The sequence below is a fragment of the Melopsittacus undulatus genome, chromosome 12 (assembly GCF_012275295.1).
Source record: "Melopsittacus undulatus isolate bMelUnd1 chromosome 12, bMelUnd1.mat.Z, whole genome shotgun sequence".
In the NCBI taxonomy this organism is placed as follows: Eukaryota; Metazoa; Chordata; class Aves; order Psittaciformes; family Psittaculidae; genus Melopsittacus; species Melopsittacus undulatus.
Window position 1 is genome coordinate 19308342 of NC_047538.1, and position 19537 is coordinate 19327878.

Sequence of the window (19537 nt, forward strand, 5' to 3'; positions counted from 1 at the left end):
CGGAGCAGGCGCGGCGCGGACAGCCCCGTCGCACGGCGGAGCGCGGCTGGCTGCGAAGCGAGCTGCATAAGATGGCGGCGGCGGGAGCTGAGGCGGCGGCGGTGGTGGCGGAGGAGGACGAGAAGCGGCTCCCGGAGGGTGACCCCGAGTCGGGCGGGGACTCGGAGGACGAGGGAGACTCGGACTCGTCCGGTGATGGCGAAGACGAGGAGAAGGAGAACGAGGCCGAGATCCAGCGGCTGGAGGAGCAGGTGGGGCCGGCGGCGGCTTGAGGAGGGGGCGGCGGCGGCAGCAGCAGCGCGGCCTCCGCCCGGGCCCAGCCCTCACCCCGGGGGAAGCGGCACTGGGCCGGGCCCGGCGCTCCTCACCCGGCCGCGTTGCTACGAGAGACGCGTCCGTGGGGAGGGCTCGGTTCTCGGTTCTCTTTGTGGCTGCCCGCTGGGGCAGCGCGGCCGCAACGGGGGAGAATCCGCGGCGGCTCCTGGGGATTGGTGCTGGGGATTCGCAGGGAGTGAATGTTTGGGGTTGGAAGTGGAACTGAGCGCTTTGGGGTTGGCTTTAGAGGGAAGCCGGAGAGGAGAGCCCCGTGGGTAGCTTGTACTCATTGAAAAGCCCTTAGCTGGCTGTTCCTTTGTTTGTTCTATCATCTTTAAATAAATTAACACACATTTAGCACTGGTGGAAGATGCTTTTTAAGTTTTCCATTCATAGGTTTGTTTCTGCAGCTGGAAGCTGCTCCAGGTGCTGGCATTTGCACTGCTGAGCGCTAACCTTTAGAGCTTAGAGCCTTAAGCTGAGCTCAAGGTTAACTTTAAAGCGCTGTTAAAGTGGGAGGGGGTTGTTATAAACGCCTGCTTGTGACCTGAAAGTATCCTGCAAACAACAGTGGAGTTTGGTGCAACTCTATGTAAGGAGGTGTTACACAGCCATGGTGAGGTCTGTGCTCCCCAGGAGAGTATGAGGTTCTGTTCCGAGTGTTTTCAGGTTTATTTGCCGTGGCCATCACCGAGCAGTACTTTTAACGTGGTATTTCCTCTTGTTCCAAAGCTCTCCATCAATGCTTTTGACTATAACTGTCACTTGGACCTGATAAAGCTGCTCCGCCAGGAGGGAGAGCTGGTGAAGCTCAGAAGAGCTCGGCAGAAGATGAGTGAACTCTTCCCACTTACCGAAGGTACAGAGTGCTTTCTGCTCCTGTTGCCCCTGATGCAGCTCTAGCATTGCCTGCGTACAATGAGTTTCAGTAGTGAGATCATGTACGTTTGTGTCAGGCTTCACCAGCCTTGTTCCAGCCGGGAGAAACCTAAAAGAGCAGATTTAGGACTCTTTGAATGGTGTCAATGGTCAGCATTGAGCTTGGCCTCTTGCAGATGAAGGGTAATGGGTCTGCTGCAGGGATCTGAGCTTTTGCCCCCTGCACCTGCCCTGTCCCCTGCCGGAGGCTGCTGCAGTGGTGTGGGACTGGAAGGAGGGTGTTTGTGCCCATCTCCTCCAGCCTCTGGTCTGCCTGTTTGCTGGCTGCTCCTGCCAGGATGTGACCTGGTGTGAGACAGGGTAAATATTGCAGAGGCTGCTCTGCCCTGCTGCTTTTAGCCTTGGCAAGGGAAGTTTTCCTTCTTTTCAGGGGGAAACTCGCAGGCTCTGAAGCCATTGACTGCTTCTTGTCAAAGCTGTGTCTCTGGCTGCCTCTTGGGTTGCTGCTACACACTGACCTGCCCAAACGGCTGATAAGTTGCTGCTTGCAACTTCTGCTCTCTTTAAATAGGAGGTTTAGTGCCAAGTTGGAAAGGTCTTTACCAAACTCCTCTTTCAGGTTGATTGTGAGGAGCTGTGAAGGCTGCAGTTGTGCTCTGCCTTGGCTCCCTCTTCATTTTTAACTCTGTTACTCTAAACCCTCATAAGAAAAACCTCCACAAAGGGACTGAAGTTGTTCTTTCTGACCGCTGGTGATGGAACCTGAACTTCTTCCTTTCAGAGATCTGGCTGGACTGGTTGAAGGATGAGATAAAAATGGCTTCTGAAAGCTCGGAGCGAGAGAAGGTTTATGAGCTCTTTGAGAGAGCTGTGAAAGACTACATCTGTAAGTTGTTGAGACACTGTCAAATGTATCGTGTTGCCTTCACATTGGGGCTTCCTTTCCCTAGGAAAGCTTTTTCCTTCTGTTATAATGCAGAAATTGGATCAAAACCTCTGTGACGTGATGCTCAGCTTTTATGAAGTGTCGGAGTTAAGGCCAGTTAAGGGCAATGCTTTAAGTGCCACTGCAGTCCTTAAAGTCTTCTGAGCCATTGTTGTAGAAGGCTTTAAATGCATATTTTGCCCTCCTCTCATCTCCCAAAGCTGCAGGTGTTACTCTCACTCAAGCAATGCTTTCTCTGCTACCCATTAGGAATTCTTTAGCTCTTTCTTTGAGGAGAATGAATGCTTTCAAAAGGTTCATTTCTACTCCTGTCTCTGTGTTGCTTGGCACTGTCTTTACTGCCACTTCCACTACGTGATGGCTCTTTCAGAACAGCTCATAAGTACTGTCTCTGAGCCAGTGTTCTTGAAGCCATGCTGTGGGACCAGCTCTGATCATCCCTGGCAAAAGCCAAGGGAGTTCATGGTGTCTCATCCTCTGTCAGGAGCTTAACACTTGGACCTTGAAGCACTGAGTAACTGCGTGCTCTTTGGGGATTGTGGTGAAAACACAAAGCCTGAAGAGACAGAGAGGGCTTGGTACCATCCAGCTAAATCCATTGCAGGTGAAATGTCACATCAGAGCACTGACAGAGCTGGCCTCACAGTGTTGGTGATCCTTCAGGGAGAAGAAATGAACAGCTGAGAGGTGATACCCTCTGGCTCTGCTCTATGGGGGTTGGAAGGTCTTCTTCTGGAGCCTGAGATGTGCAATCCTAATGTCTCTTGGTTGGATGGTCTCTAATGGGAGTCCCTGAACGTGGTTTACTCAAGGACTGCCATAGGCAGGAGAGGTGCCAGACAGCTCATGCTGTTGTAGCACATCCCTCTCACCTTTGTGCTTATGCTGCTAAAGCAGTTGCTGAACAAGTGAGCGCTGGAGTCTGGAAAGAGAATAAGGGCTTGCTTTAAGCTGAGTTGTCAGGCCCAGCTCTGCACAATGTGCTCAAGAAGAGTGAAGCTGCTGTTGGGGGGGTGTGTGTGTGTGTCTCGATTCATCTCTCTCTGATGCAGCTTGGGTACCAGACGTGGCATATGGGAGTCAGTAGGTGTTGGTAGCAACTGCAAGAATGACTTTATTCAGAAGAAAACTCTATTTTGTTTCTCCTGCCTTTGTTTAGGTCCTGAAATTTGGTTGGAATATGCCCAGTATTCAATTGGGGGCATTGGCCAGGAAGGAGGAATCGAGAGAGTTCGCTCCATCTTTGAGAGGGCACTGACTGCAGTGGGGCTGCATGTGACGAAGGGCACCGCGCTGTGGGAAGCGTACCGGGAGTTTGAGAATGCCATCCTGGAAACAGCACAGGTAAGGCTGTTCTCCTGCAAGAAACAAACTGTGCTGTGGTGTCTCAAGTCAGCTTGAGCCCCCTCATCAGTCTCCCCTGAGAGAAGAGGCTGTCGTGTCACACAGCTGGTTTCTCTGCAGCTGCAGAAACGCACCCTTTGGTCTGGGAAGAGTGTTGTGTGTGTTTAGTTGAGTAATGGAGTGTGTTTAAATGAGATCATAAAATCTCATAACCAGAAGCAAGGTGCCACTCTATTGCTTTAGCTTGAACTGACAAGAATAGCTCTGAACTGAGCAGCTTCATTATTAAACAGTGTTGCTGCCAGTCAGTATTTCTGCACATGGTCATGTTTATACTTCCAGACTGTTTTCTACTGCAGCTTTTAACTCATTCCTTATTTCACACTCTTTGGGACTTTTGGCTGATAGTGTGTTATCCCTGGAACGTTCGGTTCTGTTCTCTTGGCAAGAGATGCCTTTACAAGATGGCCAGAATGTGAAATACATGGGTTTGTACTTTACCATGTAAGAGAGGGAAGTCAAAATGTGTCCTTGCCCATAATAGGGTGTCGGTGTGTGTTCTTCAGGATTCAAGTAGTCATTTGGAGCCCTGATCCCCCAACCTGTAACCAATACCCTATAATATTCACCTGCTCCGGCTTGAGAGAACTGATTAAACTTGAGTCCTTTTGTTTGTAGCCAGCTCCTGGCAGTGTTCCATCTCCAGAGCAGCAGCAGATGCTCTGCAACCAGCTTGAGAAGATCCACACGCTGTTCAGGCGCCAGCTGGGGATCCCACTGTTGGGTAAGAGCTGCTGAGGTGGGGTGGAGAAGCTGTTGCACTCATCCAGCATTTAGTCCTGGTTATTCTTTTGGTAGAGCCACACAGACTCCAGCTGTAAGACTGCTATATTCTTTAATCAATGGCATTGGCCTCTGTTTAGGGCCTCTTGAATGATGCACGGATCCCTTTTGTTCAGAAATATTGTTACTCATTGAAACAGCTTCTCTGTTTCTTCAGTATGTAATTTGGGGCTGTTTAAAGTATGAGCAATGAGTATAAAACATAGGAATGAGGAATTCAGCTGTGGTGATCACTACACAAGAACCTAACTTGGGAGCAGTACATGCTGACAGCTGGATTGTTGATATCATGTCCTTTCTAATTCATACTTTAAACTCCTTAAATCTCTTGCTGATTTGTTTATAGGAGGAAGTTAAGTACTTCTGCATTTGCACATTGAAAGAAGTTGGGTTCCTTTTGTTACAGCCTTGGGAGAATCTTGCCACTTTGGGTTTCTAAATCCAGATCTGTAGCTTTAATGTATCTTGAGTTTCTGTTGTGGTGCACTGTGTAAGATGAGCTACCTGACCCCTGTAAGTGTTCAGTAGTGTGACAGTCAAGATTAAAAGCATAAATAAAAGTACAAATATGTGTCAAACATAGGTTGAAATCTGATTATTTAATCCGATAAGTGCATTACTGACAGGTTTTCATGTCTGTTCTATAGATATGGAGACTTCTTATGCTGAATATGAGGAGTGGTCAGAAGATCCAATCCCAGAAACAACAATAAAGAATTACAAGAAAGCTCTCCAGCAATTGGAAAAGTGCAAACCCTATGAAGAGGCACTGGTAATGTTTTATTTGCACTTCTCTTTAAAAGCAAACACTTAATTGCATGGGGATGATTCCCTTTATTCCCTAAGTTGTATTGTTCTAGTCACAGAGCAGCTGCATATTGCCAGGGGGCTTTCAGCTGTGAGCAGTGTGAGACATGAAGCCTCACAACTGGGTAGAGTAGAAACTGTTGAATCTGTTGCTTGTGTCAGGCCACCCTGAGGTGCCCAGGAGCACCCTACTCTCAGTAACAATTGAGTTGCTTAAATTGGGCTTTGGTTTAGAGTTTAATTTTTTTGTATCCCTCTTTGTTTTCCAGCTGGGGGCTGAAACACCAAAGCTGGCAGAATATCAAGCTTACATTGATTTTGAAATGAAAGCAGGTGATCCGGCTCGCATTCAGTTGATCTACGAGAGGGCTTTGGCTGAGAACTGCCTTGTGCCAGATCTCTGGGCACGTTACAATCAGTATTTGGTAAGGAACAAAACCCCAGATGTTTCCAGTTTCATTTCCCTGGTGGAGGGGGTTTGGTTTTATTTTAATCTTGGTGGCTGATAAACAAAAGACCAAGTTTCACCTCAGTCCTGCCCCTTACTCTCTGAGCTATTTAAAGACTGATTTTTCACCTTGCCTTTGGTTTCTTCCTGTTTCCAGTGATGCATTTATTGATTGAATGAGCATCTGCTCTTCCTCCTTGAGCTGCACAGAATTAAACTGGTTGTTTGCATTGAGGTTTGTGCTATATGGCAGAGTTGACTGAGTGCAGCCAACTTTACTGGGAGCCCTGGTGTTGCCTTTGTAGCTCCTCATCCAGAGGCATTGCTTCTGAGGGTGTCCCTCCTTCTAGCTCGTGTAGGCAAAGCAGTTCAGTGCTGTCTGGATCACTGGGGAGTGATCCAGACAAACCCAGATGTTCAGTCTGTTTACATGTGGACTGGCTAATGCAGTTTGAGAATCATGCTGAACTTGAGAGGCAGGGCTTTACATATGGACAGAAGGTTGGGCTGTTAGGAGATCAGTGTAACTTGCTACAGGAGGCTTATGTAGGCTGAGTTGCTCTGTTGTCTGGATCTTACCAGCTTGAGACAGCAGGTTGTGGGTGGCTGAAGTAGGCTATGTGTACACCCTCCTTGCTTTGTATCCTTTTCTCTCTTCTTAATGTATGAAGAGCAGTGGAAAATTTACTCAGTGCCTTTGTTATATTTATCTCATTGGCAGAAAATACCTAACTGGCTTGGTTAAAGCAGATGGTTAGGTATTGCAGACTGACGTTGCATGGAATTGTTGGTTGTGTTGTTCCTGACTGTATCCTTTCTGATGTGGTGTTCACTGAGATTGTAAGAGTATAGACTTCAAAATACCCATCCTGTCTTAGCTTTTCACATGTAAAAGTACTTTTTTAAGGTGTTGCTCTTCATAAGCTGGTATTTTGTCTCGGATGCTCTCTCTGGCTAACAGGAACATAAAACTTTGTTGTATTGTTATTCCAGGACCGGCAGCTGAAGGTGAAGGAATTGGTCTTGTCCGCTCATGACCGCGCTGTTAGGAACTGTCCCTGGACGGTGGGGCTGTGGATTAGGTATCTTCTGGCGATGGAGAGGCACAGAGTTGACCACAGCATTATTTCTGGTAAAGAAAGGCCATCTCAGCAAACCTTCTCTCTAGTACAGAACTGCTTTCTGCACCCTGAATAACATCTGACAGATGGTGGCTTGCAGAACACTGTAGGATTTGTTTTCATCCTGCTGCAGCAGTCTTAAAGCTGATGAAATGTGCAGCATCGTGTTCCTAGGGCAGCACTGCTGCTGTTGAGCAGCTTCACTTCTGAGCAAGCAGTGAACAACTTCACTAATGTTCATGTAAACTGGCTTGTAAATCCCTTTCCTAAACCCGTTTAGCATGTGCAGGAGTTACTGTGTTTTCCTGTCTCCAGATAGATGAGGTGTATGGACTTCTTTCTATACATTGTAGCTTGCTAGTTTTGTCAATATCTGGAAAATAAATGTTTGTATGTTTTTTTCCCCTATTTTCTTTCAGAAATGTTTGAAAAAGCTCTGAATGCAGGTTTTATTCAGGCAACGGACTATGTAGAAATCTGGCAGGCGTATCTTGATTACCTGAGAAGAAGGGTGGATTTTACACAAGGTACCTATGATATAGGTGTGAATAAATGTTTGATCTCTTTCCTAGGTGTCTCTCTGGTATTGTTACAAGATGTAACAGCATTTTAGTAGTTTCATATCTTTTACAAAACCTGTTTTCTGGCCAGTCAGTGTCTCTAAAATATATGAACTCAGTGGGTTTAAAGCAGCTCTTGCTGACAGAATAGATTGTGCTGTTGCAAAAATACCCTCCTTTATGTTTTAGGTGCTTGGTGTATTTTTATTATGCTTGTAGTGAGTTTTACTGAGGTAATAACATTTAGGTTCCCCTTTAAAATCATTGTGGGTGATAAGGAAGAGGTTTTAGTGATGGGAGATGAAAGAATTGCCTGGAAATCATTGGATTTTCTTTCTTTCTAAAGACTCGAGTAAGGAGCTGGAAGAGCTGCGGTCTGCATTTGCCCGTGCTGTGGAGTATTTGAAACAAGAAGTAGAAGAGAGTAAGTAAAATCATCTAATATATTGTTTTCTCTTGTTCAAGAATGATTTTAATAAGACCAGTTCTTCCCATGATGTTTAACATGTCCTCAAGTGTCTCAAACGCTTTAAGAAGGCTACAGATACACATCTCGTGTACAATGTAGAAGCTGTTTAATAAACACTCTGTTTCCAAGAGCCCTTCAGAAACAGTTGTTGGTTTTATTCCCAGGATTCAGTGAAAGTGGTGATCCGTCCTGCACCATCATGCAGAACTGGGCAAGAATAGAGGTAAGGTTTCCATCTGCTGTGGTTAAATTGGTAGGCTAGAGGAAATGGGTCCTTTTAAGGTTCCAGCCACAGAATGCAATCCTTTTGTACTTGGGTGTTTTGTCTGGGTGACTTCAGTGAGTAAATCTCTCTTCTTCCACTCCTGTGTCTGGACTGATCAAGCACATAGTGTAGCTTCACGCTTGAAGAACAACATCCCAGGAAGGAAACGGCATTCTCTTTGGGAAGGTTATCAGGACTGTTAGTGTGTTAATGCAGTTGTGACTGCAGTGTGGTACAGAAGTGTGTGAGTTACCTTGGTTAGCGGGCTGGCCACACTGGCTTGGAACTGAGCACTGAGGCTGTAAGCTGCCTCAAATCCTGCCTAATTTACTGCTGCCTACACCAACTAGATTCAGACTAATACAGATATCAATGTACTGGTGCAGCCACTGCCTGTGAGTGGATGTTTTATTTCCTTCCTTTGCCACAGACCCATACAGATCAGGATAAGTCCTGTTACCTTTGTGCTGTAACTTCTTGGGACGTAACGCGTGGGGTGGATTGTAAAGTCTCAGGCATTGCAGTCCTGCTGGACAGTGTGTGCCTGGATCTGAATGAATCTGTAGTGTTTTCTTGTTCTGGGGGTAGAGGGAAGGCAGGGGGGAAATGGTGCTGAATAAATAATCTGCAGTCATACTGAGTGCTTTGGATGTTGTGTTTCAGGCTCGCTTGTGTAACAACATGCAGAAAGCCAGAGAACTTTGGGACAACATTATGACTAAAGGAAATGCCAAATATGCTAACATGTGGCTGGAGTATTATAACCTAGAAAGGTAAGAGCTTGGCTGGCTGGGAGAGTTCGTTAGCATTTTAGTTCGCTTATCTGTGTAAGACAAGACTTGGATACTTCACATGGGTTTATATGTGCTTTAATGGTTCTTGCAGTAGCTCTGCAGTATATTTTATGCCTATTACAGCAATAATGCGTAGAAGGAGGGAAGACACTTGTGCACAGTGTAGTTAACTGTCCTGTCTTGTGATCTGCATGCGGAGGATTGGCTCCTTACTGCTGTGGTTTTCCTCCTGCAGAGCTCATGGCGATACTCAGCACTGCAGGAAGGCCTTGCATCGAGCTGTGCAGTGCACCAGTGACTATCCAGAGCACGTCTGTGAGGTGCTGCTCACGCTGGAGAGAATAGAAGGTAACTGTAACTGTGCATCATCTGGTTCGTGTACAATGAGAGAGAGTGAATTTTGATCCAGTGCTTTGTGTTCTGCTGAAGGCTTCCTTTCTTTTCACTACTGTAGTATACACAAGCAGCTCTCCTCTTTCTTTTTCTTCCTTTCTGGCCTGACTTGCAGCCTGCTGGGTTTTTCCATGCCTTTTTAGAGTGTCATATTATAAATGAGAGATTTCTGCTCTGCTTGGGTTTTCTTCTCTTTGAAGGCACCTCGTTATAGTTCGAATTTTCATGTGTAATGGTTAATATTAAGAACAAATTCCATGAACTCACTGACTCCTATTTTTCCAGAACTGTATTTTCAAATTAAGGGAAAGCTAAATACAAGGCCTTTTATTTTTTCTCTCCATTAGGAACTCTGGAAGACTGGGATGCAGCTGTTCAGAAAACAGAGAACAGACTAGCTCGAGTCAATGAACAAAGAGCAAAGGTCAGAACTTTCTGAACTACCTGAGCAATTTATAGGCAATACCTATATTAAGATCATGCGTGTCTGCATGTCAGATCTCTAATGCTGGTTCCCATGGATAGACCTGAACTGTCTTAAAGCCTCAGAGCTGTTGGTTTTAGTTTAAAAACTATGGTTCACCTCTTCTGATGGTTTTTATCTTTCACCTTTTGACCCTTGGATAGATACAAGAGTAATGTGCACTCCAGGGAAGCTCTAAGAGCAAAGAGTTGATGTGCTTTAAATGTTGATCCTGTTAGTGCTGTGTTTAATGGAGCTGAGGAGAAACCCTCCAGGTTGAGTACTCTAGAAAATGCTTTGCAGTCACTGGAGAAACAATGTCTTGTGTTTGTAGGCTGCTGAGAAAGAAGCTGCTCTGGCAAAGCTGGAGGAGGAGAAAGCTGAACAGCGAAAGCAGGCTCGGGCAGAAAAGAAAGCTTCCAAGAAGGCTAAAAAAGCCAGGGCTGGGGACAAACGCAAAGCAGATGATGACGATGAGGGTGAATGGGGACAAGAGGAAGAAGGTAACAAAGATAAATTCAAACTTCAGACCTTTGGCAACAGGGTTATTGGTTGTCTCCTTTCTGTTAGAGGCAGCGGAGGAAGTGGCATCGCTGGTGCCTTCACAGAGCTGCTGTCTGTTCAGGGTCTCTTTCCCCTGGGAGATCTTTGTTGTGGGAATGAAATGACAGCAAGGTTAAATGGTTTCCGAGCAACAGAAGTACATGTTTATAAGGACTTACAGAGGTTTAGGGTTTTATTATTTCAGAGAAATACTGTACCTTAAAGTCATTTTCCTGACTCATACGCTGCCGAGGTGTGTGTCTAAATTGGATTATTGAGCATTGGAGCAGCCTCATGGAAGGTGGTAACAGAAGATTTTAAGAGGTTACTGCCCCTGGGAGTTTGGGATTTTCTTCTTCCATACTAGTAACCCCATTAGGTGAAGGGAGAATGATACGAATCAGTAGTTGCAACTGACAGAGAAAAGGAAAGTGTTCGTTTTGCTTTCATCTAAATCCTTGCTGTACTGGGCAAATAACCTCTTGTTACTCATTACTAAGCACCTGAGGGAGGTTTCTCTTTGTGTCTGTGAGACCTGTGACTGGATTTTGTGCCGTTTCCGTTTGGAAATGCACAGTGGTAACAGAGGACAGTGTAATTGCAATGGTGAATGAAATGGTGCAACTCTTACTTAGTAAGGCTTTCAATGTCATTCGTCAGCAGAGCAGCCCAGCAAGAGACACAAGGGTGATGGTTTACTTGAAGAAGACATGGAGGTAGAAATGGGACTCTTTGGGAGAAGTGGACCCGAAAAGCCAGATTGCCCAGCAAACCAGAAGGAAAAGGCAACCACCAGTCGAAAGGACATCCCCAAGGTCTTACATGACAGCAGCAAGGATAACGTAACTGTGTTCGTCAGCAACCTCTCCTACAACATGGCAGAGCCAGAGGTGAAACTGAAAGAGCTCTTTGAGAGCTGTGGGGAGGTGGCAGAAATCCGTCCAGTGTTCAGCAACAAGGGGACGTTCCGAGGCTATTGCTACGTGGAATTCAAGGAGGAGAAGTCTGCTCGCCAGGCCCTTGGCTTGGATCGTCAGGCTGTGGAGGGGAGACCCATGTTTGTGTCTCCGTGTGTTGACAAGAACAAGCATCCAGACTTCAAGGTAGGCTTTTATTCTTTCAAGTAACAGGTTGAACTTTGGGGCTGTTGCATGTAATGAACTCGTGTTGGTTTGGAATGGTAATGTGATAATGTAGCAGTAAAACTGTTTCCTGGGAATTCTTGGTTCTTATGTTACTTTGCCATAAATCAGGATTGGCACCTTTTTGGGGGTGTGATAGATTGAAATAACTGGAGTCTTTGGTCTGCAAACTAACAGCCTCCTCCTTTCCTCAGGTGTTCAGGTACAGCACTACGCTGGAGAAACACAAACTGTTTATATCTGGTTTGCCATTTTCCTGCACTAAGGAAGAGCTGGAAGATGTGTGTAAAGCCCATGGGAATGTTAAAGACATTCGGCTGGTCACCAACCGAGCAGGCAAACCCAAGGTAGGCTTCCATAATGCTCTCCTAATGTAAGGAATCCTTCAGAAAGGACCTTGTCATGAAGTCTTTAGTCATTAGTAAGTTATTAGTAAGTCTGCAGAGAACTTGTTTTTAAGTAACTGGCTAGATTCACCTGGTGTAACTGATTCCCCTCCTCCCTCCTTCAGTGTCTTGAGGCTATTGTTCGTACCATCTGCTACAACAATAGATGTGCCAGTGAGAAATGAGCCACCTCTGACAGGGATGAATGAGTCCTTGTGAAATAAGAGACTCTAAACCAGTGGCTGCTCTGCCAAAACTCCACCTTGGCCATATCTGTGTTGGGCACTTCCAGTGGGTGCTGTGCTGGTGATGGTGTGCATGTGTTCTTTCATGTATTTTCTAGTTCCTGACAGTATCTCAAGTGTAGTTCCTGTTGTGTGCACACCTTGTCACAAAGTGCTTCTGTGTCTACCCTGCACATTGCAGGCCACATTCTGAGCTTAGTTTGAGTTGGGATTGTGACTAAATCACAAATAAATGTGCTTCGGATGGTATAATCCAGTTTATTTCCTGTGAAACTCATGAATGAGAGTCAGTAAGTGTAGGTTGTAGGTAAGAATTCTTTTAGCTGAAGAACACTGGCCTTTCAGCCACATGTAGGTCTACTTGACCAAATGCAGAGAAAGCAGCACTAAACCTAATGTAAGGCACCTCTTTTATTTAGGGCCTGGCCTATGTGGAATATGAAAACGAAGCTCAGGCCTCACAGGCTGTGCTGAAAATGGATGGCCTGACGGTCAAGGAGCACGTCATCAAGGTGATGATCAGTAACCCCCCCCTCCGAAAGCTGCCGGACAAGGCTGAGGCAGGCAGAGCCTCCCAGTTTGCGGTGCCGCGCCAGGTCTATGGAGCGTAAGTGCTGGGAAAGGGAACACTGGGTGTCTTTACATGCTAGAATATAGGCATTTAATCTGGAATAGGGAAGAACATTGAAAAGGTGCTGGATTGAGGGGGGAAAATGGATTTTTCTTCCTTATCAATAGAAACAGGTCTGTAGTGCCCGAGAGTATCAGGCATTGGACACATTTGTGCCTTAGTACTAATAACTTCCATGTGCTCTTGTTCTGGAGAGCCAGGCATTGCTCACAGTGAGCATTCCGGTTGCTCTTCCATCTTTCAGGGCACTCCCACTGCTTAGTGTTGTGTTGGATTCAGTTTCTGGGGACTGCTGGGCTGTTGGTTTCTGCCAGGACGTGGGTGTCCTGTTTCAAAGTGCACCCATTGAAAGCTTTGCACTACTTATTACTGAAACCATAGACGGGAGTAATATAGAAGAGTGCTCCTCATAGTGAACAAAGTCCTTTTTGTTTCCCCAAGTTAAACCAGTACCTTCCAAGAGCTCGGGGATTCTTTTAAATGTCCCTTTTTGCTGTCCAGGCGAGGGAAGGGAAGGACACAGCTTTCCATGGTGCCTCGTGCGTTGCAGCGCCAGAGCAATCCTGTGGCTAAGGCTGAGAACGGGATGGTCCAGAACTCACCAGCAGCTTCCTCCGCCCCCCCCGAGGAGCCGAAGAAGATGTCCAATGCTGACTTTGCCAAGATGCTACTGAAAAAGTGAGCAAAAAGTCTGCAATCAGCGGGTCTGGTAAAATGTGAAATGCCTTTATGGAAGCCATGTTGTGTCCTTACGCTAGCGAGGAGAGAACGCCAGTCACAATCACTTGTAAATACTGTTCTGGACTCCTGCATTCATCGAGACCAGTGTAGGATGGTACAAATCCAGGTTTTCTTTTCCTCTGTTTGTAAGAGCAAAGAGTTTATGCTATGTTCTGGTAAAATGGCATTATATGATTCCTCATATTGAGGGTAACGAGGGGGGAAGTGTTTCCTGTACAGGTCGGATGCCACATCGAGTTTCGGGAATGCTTTACAGATGTCTCTTTCGTTAAGGAACGAGATGCAATGTGAAAGCTTAGTGCTACCCTTGTCAGGCTCCGCTGGTCAGCTCCGATCGTGATTGCAGTCCTTCTCTCTGCCAACAAACCCATTTGCCACCCAACCACACACTCGCAGGGACATTCATCTCCTTCCATTAAGCATGAGATGCAGACGCTCGTAACTTCACCACAATGGCCTATTTTAGTATTGGGAGAGTTTCTATACATGTGTGTATATGTATATACACCAACATACATCTCTGTCTTCAGTTAATGTTCTGTTCCAGTTGCCCTGTTTTTTATATTGTGTATTTGTAAGAGACATTCAGATTCATGATTTGAAGTGTCAGGAGGTAATCCTTAGAGCTGGCAACTTTTGTTTCCCATAAGCTGTCTGTGCTGTTGCTGAGGACCATTTTCTTTTTTTGGGGTTGTTTTTGCTAGCTAGTTCATAAAGTCTTTTGCAGGTGGTTTCTGTATGGTTTTGTACAAATGTGAAGTGCAAGCTGACCTTTCCTGGTTTATTAAACTCAAGTTCTCAAAGGTTTTCTATAAATACTGTTGCTTTTGTTTAAATGTGGGTGTTGGAATTGCACTTATCCTCTGGCAGCTGGGTAATGCTGATGTACCTCGCCTCAGGTGCACTGAGAGACACAGTGTCACTTACTTTACCCTAAATAGCTCGCTCCATCTCATATGAATATCCTGAAACCACTTTAGTCTGGTACGTGAGCTTGGGTAGAAATATTGCTGCTTGTCAACTGAACCTGGTGCCGGCTCTGGAAGTCAGCACAGGCAGGGGTTGAATGTGAGGGGGGCCTCAGTGCCAAGTTCACTTGTACAACACGAGCACTGCTGCAAATAAACACTTATTTTCAGTGCTTATGTTCTGTGATGCTTTAACTTGGCTTTACTTTGGATTAAGAAGTCTGCTTTGTAGCTTTGAGCCATGGAAGGATGGCAGTGGCGGTGATAGAGCAGCTTGGGCCTGCCAGCCAGCTCTGGACTGCTGATATAGTTTAGAAAGGCTTAGTAACACTTTGGTATGAAGCTTTGGGTGGGGATGCTAAGGCTGGCCTTGCCCTCAGGGTAGGCAAGTACACAACCTTAGTGAGGAATTCCAGTTTCCTTTAGCTGCTGGGGCTGGACTTGCTGCTTCAGAGCCCTCTGCTACACCCCAGGCCACAGCTGTATGTGGCTGTGGAGCCAGGATGTATGCACCCTGTCCTTGCTACTCCCCAGGCTGAGCTGTGACCTTTTCTTAGTTCAGAGCAGCAGGAAAGCACCTTGAGCCTGTTCCAAACAAAAGACTTTAATATTAAAATAGTTTAATAATCTGTTACTAAAATAACATTGCATTTCCTCCCCCCAACACACCCCCCAAGCTCTAAAGTGCAGATTCTGTTTGTACTCAAAAATAAGCATACTTACACTACAAAAATAAGCATACTTTGTAAGGACAGAGCAACCTTCCTCATCCATTTATTGTCTGCTTTCCCTGGCAGCAGTAGCATAGTGTGGTGCTGGAGAAGACAGGTAACTCCCAGTCTCTTGTCTGCTTGTAGAAGATGCATCCTGGCTACCTTGCAGGGAAGGAAGTAGGAAGGGAAAAGCCTAACTCTGGCCAGGGACACTCTTATGCTGTTTGGCAAAGGGGTTGAGCTTTGCAGCTGTCTAAACTGGATTGAATCCCAAGGTTTCTGAATTGAAGGGTGTTGGGATCAGTTAGCAGGTAGGGGTGGAGGGAGCTGTTCTGGGTCAAGCTCTGGGTGCTTTTACCTTAAAAACAAAGTGCACTTCTTGGTACTGCACAGCAGCTTCCAGGAACTGCATGAACTGCCCCTGCAGCACAGGGAGGCCTCGTGTGTTCCTGATGCATTTGTCAGAGGACATGTTATTACTAGTAACTAATTGTGCAGATTGAAAGAACTTCAGGTTTTTGGCAACTTTTCCATGCCCATTCTCACCAGATTAGCACCACTGACAGAGGTTGTATAGAACAACCTTTTCTGCCTGCAGCTTTGTAGAAGCCCTTTCCAAGCCCTGAACTGTGTAAGGATACAGATCCCTGCAGTGCCCAGGGATCCTGCTGGGTGACGTGGGGCTGAGGCCAGGCCTTGGAGCACCTTGCAGCTCAGTGATGTAAGTCAGCATTTCTTCTCTTTGTTCCAGCCACGTCATCTGTAATCCTAAACCAAATGCTTCCCACTTGTACAAAGGCAACTGCAAGTAACCCAGGTGAAGGGCTGTGATTGGAGCAGCTGCTCAAAGCTTAAACTTAAGGAGAAAGTAAATTCCACTTGAGCCTGTGGAGCCCCTCAAATCCCTCTCCCCACTCCTTCCAGTAGCACAAGCAAGTTCTAGTACACAGTCACCATCAACAGTTCATATTTCAGCTTGACATAATGTATATAAATAAATTATATTAATTTAACCCAATGTAAGACACTTTAAATAAAATGCTAAAGAGTGGCACCTCCTGTCCAGTTATTTCCCAGCAGGAATACCATGTGCCTTGGTGTTCAGTGGCTCTGCCATGTCCACAACCATCAAGTCTTGACGGGGATGGTTTGTTTGCATCCAGCAGTGCTGCCATCTGCCTCAGGTAAGCCCACGGAGTACTCTGTGGTGGCAATGAGCAGCATGTCCAGAGTTGTCTCCGTACACTTTGCAATGAAGCGTATGAAAGGCCTCACATCACCCTCGTTGGCCACTTCCAGGACATGATAATACTCAGCCCGTTGCTCCTTGCGGATGGTGATGGGGGGGTAACCTGCCTGCATTAGGATGAGGTTCATCAGCAGGCGTGAGGTCCTCCCATTGCCATCTGTAAATGGATGGATATAAACCAACTTGTAGTGGGCTAAAGCAGCGAATTCCACAGGGTGCAAGCTCATGGCATCTTCTGAGTTCAGCCACTGCACAAACTCCTCCATCTGCTTCTCAACATCCCGGGGATGTGGTGGGATGTGATGTCCTACAAACACATGAGTAGTCCTGAAGCGCCCTGCTTCCAGCGGGTCAGCATAGCCCAGCACCCTCCGGTGGATCTCCAGGATGTCACTGGTGGTCACTGAGCCGATCCGGGATACCAGGGTGGTGTTGACATACTTGAGAGCTGCGTGCATCCCGATCACCTCGTTCTGCTCCACTAAGCTCTTCCCTGGAACGGCGTATCTGGTCTCAATGATGTGCCGTATTTCGGACAGCGTCAGAGTGTTGCCTTCAATAGCAACCGTATGGTAGATGTGGTGGTAGTAGGACTCCTCCATCACCCTGCGCAGGGCAGAATTGCCTTTGGGAATTGCCATCACCTTCTTCACCTTGCTGTCGATAATGCTGAAATACCTCTGGTCAATCTCTTCCACCAAAGGAAGTGTCCGGTCCCGATTGATCAAAGCCTTCTCGTTGAAGGGGGAAATGGTGAGTGCTTTGGAATACAGGTAATCGGCTTGAATAATGTCTTTTTCCTCTTCAGAAAAGATCCCAAACTCAGTCAGGGCATCCACATAATCAGGGTCCATTTTGAGGGCATACACAAAGAGTTTGTGGGCTTTCTCCCGCTTGCCTTGGCGCTTCATTTCCAGGGCTTGGTTCAGAGCTGCTCTAGCTTCCAACTTCACCTCTGCAATGCAATAAGGGCAGTCAGGTAACAGGTAGTGAGTTTACTGGAAACTTCAGGACCATCACTGCTAAATAACCAGTCCAAAGGGGAACTTGCATTGCAGCCTTTGCTAGGTTACAAGCACAGAGGCTTATTTACGCCACAGCGTGGCAGCCGAGCTGTTCCCAGCAGGAAGCAGGGCAGGATCTGTCGGCACCACGACTCCAGCTGGCCACAGGCCTGTTGCATCCCAGCAGAACTCACTTTGGCCACCAGGCTGCTGGGTGTGGGAGGACACAGAGCCCCAAATACACTCCTGATGATGGTTAGTGCCTGTTCTCCTGCTAGAAGCATAGCCCACAGCTGCTGACAGCGCTGCTGCTTCTTCACTATCAGTCATCTTCCCAGCTTTCATGGGAGCAGAGATACAGTGCTGGAATCGCTATCATTCCTCTAAATGTTCCCCAAATTAATATCCCGGCCACTAAAGGCAATGACCGCAGCCTGTCATTGCTAGAAAGGCTGTTCCATGACTACCAGGATGTCAGGATTTAGGCTGTATATCCCAGGTAACTGTGTATTAAACCAATAACCAGGTTTCCAAATTACCTTCATAGAACTTAGCAGTACTAAAAGCATGAGGAAAACCTTCAGAGAGGCAACGCAGCACCAAGAGAAGGCTGGTGCTGGCCTCTGGGCTGCTCACAGCCAATGTTCCTCTGCATCTGGGCACTAAGCATTCGTTCCCATCGTGGGGTGGGGGGTGGATCTATAGTGGTTGTCACTCTACAGCAGCTCTGTGCCCCCGGTATGCTCTTACCTGGGGAGGCTTTGCCTTTCAGCACCAGCAGCTCCAGCCCGTTGGAGGCCACGCTGAGCTCTGTGCTGTGCCCCGTGTACCTGGTGAGGCCGGAGGAGCCAGAGCCCAGTTTACCCTTCAGGAAGGAGAGCCCCTGGAGCACCGCCTGGCACTGGTCCTCCACAGCCGGCAGCAGCAGCACCATGAGCAGGCCCAGGAGCAGCCCGAGCGCTGCTGCCCACCTGATGCGGGCCCACAGCGTTACCCATTGCAGCTTGGGATCCGTTGCCATAGACACCAGGTTCATCCTGCTTCCAGCACAGACCTGAGGAGCATCTCCTTCCCCTCCGCTCCCACCTGGGGACAGAAACAGCTTTAACCTGAGCTCTGTGTCATGGGGCAGGACATGTCGGACTTGACCATCTATCCCCTGGGGCTGAGCCGCAGCTATCGGGGTTATTCCCCTCTCCCTGCACCTCCAAGCAGGGCAGGGCAGTACCCACCATAACGCAGATCCTTATGGGATCGACACGTTACCGCAGCAGCATGAGGAGATGCTGACACCCACACGCAGGGAGGGCACCGGGCTCTGAAGAAAGGGGCTCTATCCTGCACAGCGACCCCTTGTCCTCCTCCTCCGGGGGACCGGACCCCCTCCCGGTGCGGAGGTCTCCCCCCATGCCCCCATCTTCCCGTCCCCCTCCGCCCCCAGTCCTCGGCTCACCTCAGGCCGGGTCCCTCATCACCCCCACAGCCGGTTAAAGTAGCCCCACCCTTCAAGCCCCGCCCTCCGCGCCCTACCATTGGCTGCACAGCCCCTCTGCTCCTCTTCTATTGGTCCTCGCAGCTGACACTCTTCTGCGTTCCTCCCCTCTTCCTGCCCTCCGCTTCCTGCAGCGTCTTCCGCGTAACGCCACGCCCCCAGCGTGGGAGAGGCTCGTGGAGGGCGACAATTGGTTAGTGGACGCGTCAATCACATGAGAGAAACCAATCATAAGGCGAGATAGGGAGAGGGCGGGCACACGCGCTATATTAGGGCTGGGCGTCCGGGTGACGGTTGCTAGGTGACGGTTGCGGTGCAGCGGGGCGCACCGCTGGGCTCCCCTCAGGCCGGGGGTGAGGGGGCCCAGGCCGGTGGGGCCGGGAGGTCTCAGCTCCTCGGTTGTTGCAGCTTCCCCTATGGAGAGGTTGGGGATGGCCGGGATCAGGCACCGGTGCGGCTGTTATGGGGGGGTAGCACAGCAACCCTGTCTCGGTGCTCGCAGCTTGTTTGCTTGTGTGGTAAAAACACCTTTTCTGTGTGGGAACAGTGTTCTTATTGCGTGTATCCGTGCCCTTTCTGTTAAAATACTCTCTTTTCTTGGTGTAAGAGAGCAGAGTGTGTCAGTAAGTAACGGGTGCTGGTGCTCAGCAGCCTGGAGCTGCACTGGGGACCAGGAATGGAATGGGGAGAGAAAAAAGCTTAAGGAAAGGAGAAGATTTAGGGAACTGAAGGCAGCTTCCCCAGCGAGAGGATACAACAGTTTTCTACCGGATGCT

At 47.8% G+C, this 19537-nt stretch overlaps 2 protein-coding genes across 3 annotated transcripts; one reads left to right on the top strand and one right to left on the bottom strand.

The window, feature by feature from the left end:
• Positions 1-56: 56 nt before the first annotated feature.
• SART3 (spliceosome associated factor 3, U4/U6 recycling protein) lies at positions 57-14480 on the top strand. Of its 2 annotated transcripts, none has more exons than XM_034068660.1 (19): positions 57-251; positions 1048-1174; positions 1976-2080; positions 3300-3484; positions 4163-4268; positions 4975-5099; positions 5404-5559; positions 6576-6714; positions 7123-7230; positions 7610-7687; positions 7897-7955; positions 8661-8770; positions 9027-9139; positions 9532-9608; positions 9982-10150; positions 10851-11293; positions 11527-11679; positions 12383-12570; positions 13096-14480. In XM_034068660.1, exons 1-19 carry the CDS (start codon positions 72-74, stop codon positions 13274-13276), a joined length of 2802 nt encoding a protein of 933 aa, XP_033924551.1. In that variant the 5' UTR covers positions 57-71; the 3' UTR covers positions 13277-14480. The 2 variants fall into 2 exon arrangements, with proteins under 2 accessions (XP_033924551.1, XP_033924552.1); XM_034068661.1 differs by having other exon boundaries at positions 10854-11293.
• A 411-nt stretch (positions 14481-14891) lies between these two features.
• Positions 14892-18750, bottom strand: FICD (FIC domain protein adenylyltransferase). The gene is made up of 3 exons (XM_031045490.2): positions 18723-18750; positions 18020-18355; positions 14892-17220 (listed from the first exon to the last, which is right to left on the bottom strand). The coding sequence occupies exons 2-3, from the start codon at positions 18303-18305 to the stop codon at positions 16145-16147; spliced, it is 1362 nt and encodes a 453-aa protein (XP_030901350.2). The 5' UTR covers positions 18306-18355; positions 18723-18750; the 3' UTR covers positions 14892-16144.
• Positions 18751-19537: the final 787 nt, after the last annotated feature.